Here is a 9,810-nt window from a genome sequence, read left to right on the forward strand (position 1 = left end):
ATGGCCTTGATTTAAATGGGCTATCAACTGGAGTGGAGAGAAAAATAAAATGTAAACATAAAATGTTTTTATACATCCTCACAAATGCCATAATCAAAAACATCTAATTGTGCACAAAGGAACATAAGGAATTTTCTTTAGACTTTCTCAATTCCCATACAACTTTATTGCGTAATTGTTGAAAGTCTATGTGAAGTGCATTACTTAAAACTTGTTCATGGATAATTGTGGTACTGGTTTGCATTTCCATTGGAGAAAAAAAGTGCTATCTATTTATGATTATGTCACAGTATATGTTTGACATATCCCTTTAACAGAACAGCCATCTTTGCCTGTCACTCCGTCACTGTTCCTTTACTTTGTAGTTCAACATGTAGGCGTAGACTGTTGAACCACAACCAAATATTTAAATTGAACTTCAACACGGAAATCTAGCATTTTACAATGCTAAGTCTGTTGATCCATGACAAAGCAGACACAGCACACGGCATGGATGTGAGTTCACGACAGGCTGAGCGTCCTTCATTTTAAAAACGGACAGATTGCCATAGAAATATCCCATTTTGAGCGGAGAGGAGTGCCAGGATGTTTAAAGAGGCTGAATTTCTCCCTAGACGTAATGCTGGCTGAAGATTTTAAGCTTAATTTATTCCTCTGGATCGAATAGCTGCCTCGGGGTCTCTACAATACTGATGTTTCCAAAACTGTCCATAGCTAACGTGCACCCCGCCAAGTACACATCGGGGTTTAGAACAATTACGCCCTGGATGGCCATAGTCCAGCTATCTTTTGCCTATTTAACCCTCTCCTTCTTTCACCATCTCCATCAGCTGCAGCTAGAGAAGAGCAAAGGGGAGATCCTGGGCGTGGTGATCGTGGAGTCGGGGTGGGGCTCCATCCTGCCGACGGTGATCCTGGCCAACATGATGAACGCCGGGCCGGCGGCGCGCTCCGGGAAGCTCAGCATCGGCGACCAAATCATGTCCATCAATAACACCAGCCTGGTGGGGCTGCCACTGGCCACCTGCCAAGGCATCATCAAGGTAATGGCTCACACCTCTTCCTGTAAGACACACACCTGTTCAGGTAGGATTAAAATATGTATGAGCTGGGTGAGATGCCCCATTTAGAGTGTCCAGTCCATGAAGATGCGGCAGCAAAGTCCACCACTGCATATCTACTACGTGTGTCCACTCTAAATACTGACCATGAACATCAACAAACAGATTGAACTAACTAAAAAATGACTACAACTTCCCCTAATTTACCGTAAAGTACAGCAAAAATATATGGGTCATCTTTAAATTAAAATGTAATTTGATAAAAAAAACTTTACTGGTACTTTACGATTAGGGACCTCAAGTGTCACCACATATGCATAACATATTTTGTGCTTCTTCTTGTGTTTGTGTTTGTGTGTGTGTGTGTGTGTGTGTGTGTGTGTGTGTGTGTGTGTGTGTGTGTTTGCAGGGCTTGAAGAACCAGGTGCAGGTGAAACTGAACATCGTCAGCTGTCCTCCTGTGACAACGGTCCTAATTAAGCGACCAGACCTTAAATACCAGCTGGGCTTTAGTGTGCAGAATGGCATTGTGAGTAAACATGTCAAGCCCACATTCAACAAAAAGCTTTCTTTAACAGATTTTCTTCAACAGTTTTGATATGCAAAACTTAATTTAAAACATTAATAACACTTTTGAACAACAAAGATTTTTATTTATCAGATACATAAAACTTCTTAAAAACAAAGAGCTTTAGAGATTGATAAGAACATTTCAAGCAACACAAGCTTAATTTAACAGATGAATTGCAGTTACAACCAACACAGAGCTTTATTTTACAATCACCAATGAGCCTTTATTGAACAGGAGCAGAAGTGTAATTAACATAGATTATGTCAACCACATCCTCATATTAGCAAATACCTTCTAGCTTTCTATCACTTCATATTCATAGTCTGTTTGAAGACTGCAAGAAGGACAATAGTTGATAGAAAAAAAAAACAATGCCAATACTAGTATCTCTAAATGTTCTCCCCCGTACATGGGACGGCCCTGGACACACTTACTGTATGTATAATGGTCTACAATAATGAAGCATATAATGTTAATAATGTCTGATTCAACTGCCTGTAATGTTTACACATATTGTTTCATTTACATTTACATTACTGCATTTACATTTAGGGCATTTAGCAGATGCTTTTATTCAAAGCGATTTACATTTAGTACCTTTGTCAGAATTACTGCTACTCTTATTGTGTATTCTATATTTAGATGAGTGCCTCATGCAGCACTCAACTATTGTTCTTCTTAGGTTTTATTCTTTCTTTCTTTCTTTCTTTCTTATTCTATACAAACTTTGGGACCCTACTCCTTACACAAGTTTTCACCTAGAGACCTGTGCATGTTCACATTGTTTACTACATTTAGACTCTGTTCAAATCCCTTCACTTGATTTAACCCTTTTAACATTTCTTTATGTCTTTAAATATGTGGCTTTACGAAAACATATTTCAACCTCACTTTGCACTATAGCACTCACCGCATTTTCAGCAGGAAATGCATTCTCTTCTAATTTTGGGACCCTGCTCCTTCCACAGTTTTTCCATTCCAATTTTAAAATGTTCAGATTAGCTTGGAATCGTGCACTTCTATTCAAACTTTTAAAATATTTTAAACTTTTTAGGATATTCTACTTTTTAAATATTATTTTTAACAATGGAAGTCAATGGTAGGACGGCGAAGCAGTCGGCTCATTCTTTGACACTTCAACCATTTCAGACTTCATTACTTGGTAACAGTTAATTACATACCTGCTTCGTAAATTATCAGTTGGTCTTCCGTTAAAGCTTGAGCCTGATGATGTCAAGCTCTCTAAATTTTAACTAAATTTTAAAATCGATGCCTCGTCTGTACTTTCTGCAAAAGACACACATATTTCGGATCGACCCCAGCCATGCAAGAAACTTATTTCAGGGAAAAGGACACGAGTCCTAGATAGTAATTGGGAGCCCCCATCCACTAGAGATAAAATATAAGCAAGATGAAATGGTAACGGCAAAGCCTAAGGTCTGCAGAATCGCCATCCACCCCAGCTTTGCCAGATAGAAGTATTAGTCATTAGTCAGTCATAATATCACCAATGTGAAATGTAGCTGTGTTACGTCTGTATAAAATACATATAAAATGTCTCTTGAATAATAAATACATTTTACTAAGGTTTTTTTTTTTTACATTGTTGTCAATAACATTGGTTAATCCCTTGTTATGTCCTACCTTATCTTATACCTAGCCTTACCCTACCTTATCTACTACTAAACAATATAGGCTTTTTCTTGTGTAACCCCTCAAAAGAAAAACACCAAAGCCGATATGTCTGGGGTATAATATCTACTCAACTCGGTATGCCTAATAGGCTACATCATGTGACTTATAGTTCTGATCGTAATTGATAGATACATAGATGCATCTTCAATGCAAGAGGCAGCTATAGAATTCTTTCTACGGTCTTAGTATTTTCAAAACGTGCAAAAAAAATAAAACACATTATATTTGAATAATACATAAGCACACCACACTAGGCGATGTCTTAGTCCGATGCGGAATAAGTCGGAGCTGTGTTGGGGGTTAACCAGGGGGGCGGCCCTCATATGCGTGTCAAGGCCCTGACAAACTGGGCTGACAATTGGCCATTGGGCAAAGTCGGGGCGTCGTTCAGCATCTGTGGTGTGTCCCGCACCGTTGATACTAGTCTGACCTGTTCTGCATTTTTTCGGTAGATTCAGCATGTTGAATTGGGGACGTATGGATTTATTAGTAGTAAGAGTATGGAATACCCTTTGAGTCCAACTTTTATAAATAAATTAATAAATATTGCTATGAAATTAATAAACAAGGCAATAAATTCATAAATTTACCTACATGAAAATGTTTCAATATAGTGAAATAAAAAAATATATAAAAAGACATTCAGAATTTTTATTTTATTTTAATATTTTAAATAAATTTGGCATAAAAAAATCGCCTGAAATATATATAATAAATGTAGTCCTTCTGAAAAACATCCCATTTAATATTGACATGTATTTATATTTAGTTATAAATTTATTGCCTCATTTATTTATTTCATAGCCATATTTAGCAACATTTTGACTCAAATGCCATTCTATAACGTGAGAGATATCAATAAGATTGGTTGTTAGGATAGTACTACGCAGGAACTGAGGGTGACTCAAGTGCGAAGCAAAACAAGGATACGTTTTAGGGTTTTATTCCATAGAAAAAAAAAAGTTCTAAAAAGCTCAGAAGATCAAAAAGAAAAACTCAGTCCATAAATCAAAAAGCCAAAAAAAAAAATCTGACAGTTAATCCAAAAGGGTAATCCAAAAATCTGGGTTAGGTTACATGCAAAGGTTGGCAACAAGATCAATCCAGGTAGCGCAAACAAAGACAGTGGTCAAGACGAAAGTTACTCACAGGGTTCAATGAAGACTCAACAGAGACAGAGTGAAAAGACCAGGCTTAAGTACTGTGAGACAATTGGCTAAACAACTCACATGATTAATTAGCAGGGGGCAGGTGAGACTGATAACAAGAGACATAATTAGGTAGGAAAAGCATAGAGAACAGACAGTAAGAATTGGTGACATCTAGTGGTTTGCTACAAAAGTCCAACATTGTGACAGCCTAAGCAAATCAATGCACGAGAAGAGAAACTGAAGTAAGCAAAGCATCAATATTATACACTATATATACGCCCGCACACACACCGCATACACACACACCACACACACATGAACACACGCACACACACACATGCACGCGCAGACACACACCTCACACACGCGCGTGCGGACGCAGACGTTGCAAGACAAGGCAAGATCGAGATAACAGCCCTGCTGTGACACACTCTCCCAGCTGAGACGTTATGTCTATAGACTACGCTTTTCTTTTTTGCAAAACTTTATTTATTTTTTAATATTACACACCTCCTTGAGCATCCCGCAATGTCTTGCAATATTGATAACCCCCCACAATTTTCAGCTGTTGTCAATGCACTTTGAGGCCTGAATAACAGTTGAAGCTATTGAATAATTGATTTGCATGCATAGCATACTACACTTTCCATTGAACAATTACCCCTGTAACCAATAAATTGACTCATTTTATAATGTCATCAAATGCTCACACACTAGCTGCTTTCAGACACATGTGTAAGTCCTGATATTCTCCGCCTATTCTACTGATGGGCCGTATGTGTGAACAACATATCCTGACATTTGTACCCTGAAAATCTCCTGAATAATACTAACGCTGGGGTAGTATTTTTCCCGCAGAAAATGTAAATTACCTTAAATATGAATGAGCAGTAGAAAGGCGGTATTTTTTACACCACTTAAGTGGGCGTGTTGATGACGTTTCTGCATGTCATTCGAGTGACTCCATCAATGATAATCAGCTTGTTTCCTTTTTGTTCGCTGAATGGTTAAAAAATATTTAAATGTTGGCACTGCTTTTAAGAGTCATTCGTGGTGAACACTAAAAGTACACATCATACAATAAATAACAATACATTAGTTCACAGCTGCACACGTATATAGAATTATTATTGTTATTTTTATTATTATTGACAACAGTTAGCTGAACATTATAGGGTCCCGTCCTTCCACACCTGTTTTCTTAGGTAAACAAAGAAATCAACTACATTTGTCCCAGTGTTTGTTTTATGTGAAATGAAGCGAAAAAATACACTCTCTTTCTCCGGTAACGCAGTCGTTCGCTTTCTTCTTCGTTGTTTCTTCTATTTGTCTCTAACTCATGCTCCAATCTTTCATTGATTGATGTTTCGGATTTTGTGGATGCAACAGAATATATGATGCATCATTTTAGCAACATTTAAGATGATTTCTGCCCGTTCTGGCTCCATTTTGTCTGTGGTCAAACCAAAACAAACGTCATTGTATGCACTTATCCCACCTCTTGCAAACTTAGACCCTACGTCTTATGCTGCCCCTTGCTAGCCCACCCCCGTAAACCCCCCTTTGATTCTACTGATGTCTAAATTACATTGATGTGCGCATATCAAGTATGAATCACCATCAGGTGTGTATTGCCCTCAGGGTCGAATCCTGATATACAAATGAGGCAAAAATGTGGAGGACATGTGTAAAAATGGCTTATAAGTAGAAAATGATTAAGTTTGCTTCATAATGTAAGGAGGTAGTTATTATGCTTGCTTCATTATGTAATAGGTGAACCAAAATGTTATACGTTGTAACATTATATGCAAAATGTTATTATATTATGTGCTCAGAAATTTGTTATATTATCGACTGGGGATTCCAGGTTATAGCTATGGGTTTAATTACAACTAGCGGTTGAGCGGAAATTCTAGTAAGTGTTAAGCTTAGCAAACCAAGCAGATGAGTTTAATGTTGTTTCTTTGTCTAAACATACAGATTTGCAGTTTGATGCGGGGGGGCATCGCGGAGAGAGGGGGGGTCCGTGTGGGACACCGCATCATCGAGATCAACAGTCAAAGTGTGGTTGCCACCGCCCATGAGAAGATCGTCCAGGCCCTCTCCAACTCAGTGGGAGAGGTTAGAGCCACACAAATACACATGCCTAAAATCATCTCCAACCTAAACCACAGAATAGGGCATTTGTCAATAAGACCGATATGAGCGTTTTCCCACATTGACTGGTCAAAGGAACCAGCAATACTTCACCTGGCAGTCGAGTTTCTGTCTGCAAAAAACGGTCCAGTGTTTAGAATTTAGTAGCATCTAGAGCTGGGGGTGCAGATTGCACCAACTGAATTCTACCCTATTTACCCCTAGATTTCCAATGACTTACCGTGTTCTCTGCTGGCCTTTGTTGTGTAAGGTGTGTGTAGCACCGTAATAAAGCTGATTTCATATTGGATATTTGAAATTTGGTGGATATTATTTATTCTCAATGTCAAACAATATTTTCAATTAGGTACATAATGCTCTCCCTAACCTAGAGATAAAATGAAAAACTTCCATCAATGGGGGTACAAAATTCCCATTCGCTTATTTTATCTTGTAAGTGAGTTTTGCAGGCCCCTTCTGGCCCGAACTGGAAAAACTTGTACACCTGCTAGCTGTGATTACATACCTAAAGGAACATGTTTCTATTTCCATCACGGAAATGGAGATCCTGAAACCGCCAATTTACTTTTGCCCTTGAGACCGATCAGAATGTGGTTTACAAGGCTGTTTTTGAGATAGTAAAGGTCCTACCACCCAGAGACTTGACAACCTTATTCCAGGGCCTGACTGGGAACCACACATCGAAGCTTGGCCCTCACATCAAAGCTCGACCCCAAGGCGCCCCCTGGTTGATAGGTCTAATGGCAAAGGCTCTATCTCTTTCAAACAAGGTTACATAGCAAGGCCTTATATTTCCAATGCGTTTCAATGGCGCATTTGATGATACATTGTAAGTCACTTCCTGTTGATAATTGATAATCGTATATGTCCTTTAGGCTCTTTAGTTCAAAGAAGAACCCCAGGTCCCGCTCCCAAGTGTCCTTGACCCCTAATTTGATTAGTTATATGCCCACTTTTATGCAAAATCCTTAAACACACAACGATAGGCAATCAAACAAACAAACAGACATAAAGAGTTTACACGTATGTGTACAAATGCACATATTTACTAAAATAAAGGTTGCCGGCTTCAAATAGTAAAATACCATAGTGCTATGCGCTGTTTCTGATCAGCTCAAATCAGATCATTACCATCTCACTTGTGACTCGACATTAGCACAAGCACCCATGTGTGCCAATCAGAAAGGGCCCTGCCATTAACCTTTCTGTGTGGTGTTGTCTCTGTAGATTCAGGCTGCGGTTGATTATTTTTTGCTTAGGAGGTACTTCATTGTTTTCTTTTTTATCTCATTAGCATGGGGTACACTAGAGATGACTATCCTTTACAAAAGGAAAATAGATAATCCATTCCCACAATTCCTTTCAGCAGCAAAATTCAAAGTGATGCACTTTTCTGCGTTTCATAAAGACGATCAAACAATTAACATGACCAACAACACGTCCATAACATCCGCCATTGCATAATAACATAGCCTGGTGTAGATGCAGGCGGATTCCCTTTTTCAAAGTCCTTATAAATACTTTGTCACATCTTTCTTTGTACTCACAATGTTTTCCATCGAGGCCAAGGAAAAGGGGTTAGGAAAAGACATAGGAGGTAAAGTTATATCAGCCCCTTGTGGCACTTATTCCCTCCAAACTATCCCTGGAAAGGGATAGTTTTTCCTTCTCCTTGTCCTTTAGAGGGCGAGGCTAAGGGGTTGTATTGTGTGGGCCTGTGCAGCCCTTTGCGACTAGAACTGTGATCAAGGGATAGCCACATAAAGCTGACTTGAATTTACATTTTGTTTGAGAGGTTAACTTTGTTTCCCTGCCTGGCAGATCCACATGAAGACCATGCCAGCTGCCATGTTCAGACTGCTTACTGGACAGGAAACACCAATATTCATTTGAAGGAAGGAGAAGGGCCATGCAACACTCATCAAGCCGACAGCTAGGATTGGTCTTCACAATCCCAAGGTGCAACCCGAGCGGACCAATAAGGACAGCTTTTTCCCCTGGGCAACAAAACAGATTGAACATTATTTTCTTTCAATGTTTATCCTCCCTTTCTGTGCAACCATGTCAGGGCCTCTCACACCCATGCTCTCCTCATCGAACATGCCGGGAGTGATGATGTCACCAACACATCAGGTGGTTGAGAACGAGCAGGCATTTTTTTCTATTTATGTTCGACTTCTGTTGGGAGTGCGATAATTTTCCTGTGCTTCTACTGTCTCGATGTCCGTTCTGTTGTTTATTTATTTTAACCATGTAAATAGTTGCTGATGTCTGTGTGAGAGAAAGGTTGAAGGTCAAACATAAAGAAAGGAAAGGGTTGAGTGTGTAAATAGGTGAGCTGGAAAACACAGGTATGCTTTGTCTTTATTTAATGAGATTTTAGAACCGTACTGTGAACCTACAGCGCGAAGTATCGCGCCAATGAGTTTGTACGTATGCTAACGTGCTAACCTGCAGATGGACAAGGAGGTCTCAGCAGAGGCTAACCGGGAGCAACGGCCATTTTGTTACAGGTACTACTACTACTAGTTTAGGCCAATAGAAAAAAATTCCAAGTCTGGAATTGACATCAAAAAAGGGATCCTCACATAATTTACTGTTCCCATGAATGGATAGGCGACACCTCATTTCAATAAGATGCAATGCAACTTCAAAAACAAAACAATAATAACTTAGCTTTTGACATCGAGGTCATGCTTTTGAAAAAGATGAAGTTATAACATTCTTCTTTTTAAGTGACTAATCTGTGCGTGTGTGTCTGTATCTGGGTATGTGTACTTATTTGTTGTTTCTGGTGGGGGGGAGGGGAGGAGTGTACTGTGAATGTATTGTTTTATGTGAGCTCTGTTGTCATCAGCACAGCAGTACAAGAATGTCTTTACATAAGGATTAAAATGTCTAGTATTGTGCCCATGTCTCACTCATGTTTTAGTATCTGCTAGCACACAACTTCCTGTCAAGATTGTGAGAAAGAAAGAGCTGTTTAATTGCACTGTGACAGAAAAAACAGCTGTCCTAGTTACTTTGGAGTTATGGCTTATGAAGAAAAAAAAGACTGAAAACCCTACGCATACAAACATGATCTGTGTGCATGCCTCTGTGTGCAATAACTATCAGTAATTTCTGCAAGATAATAAAACGGAACCCAAAACCAATTTGACTCAGTTTACCTGGA

General features: G+C 39.1%; 1 protein-coding gene across 2 annotated transcripts in view; it reads left to right on the forward strand.

The window, feature by feature from the left end:
• Nucleotides 1-9,717, forward strand: part of apba2b (amyloid beta (A4) precursor protein-binding, family A, member 2b) — a 49,551-nt gene extending 39,834 nt beyond the window's left edge. For both annotated transcript variants that reach the window (XM_079736022.1, XM_079736021.1), the window contains 4 exons: nucleotides 831-1,043; nucleotides 1,471-1,590; nucleotides 6,459-6,599; nucleotides 8,457-9,717. In XM_079736022.1, the coding sequence (XP_079592148.1) occupies nucleotides 831-1,043; nucleotides 1,471-1,590; nucleotides 6,459-6,599; nucleotides 8,457-8,528 (546 nt within the window). In that variant the 3' untranslated portion in view covers nucleotides 8,529-9,717. The remainder of the gene's footprint in view (nucleotides 1-830; nucleotides 1,044-1,470; nucleotides 1,591-6,458; nucleotides 6,600-8,456) is intronic.
• The last annotated feature ends 93 nt before the right edge of the window (nucleotides 9,718-9,810 follow it).

This window comes from Pollachius pollachius (assembly GCF_949987615.1).
Source record: "Pollachius pollachius genome assembly, chromosome: 5".
Lineage (NCBI taxonomy): Eukaryota > Metazoa > Chordata > Actinopteri > Gadiformes > Gadidae > Pollachius > Pollachius pollachius.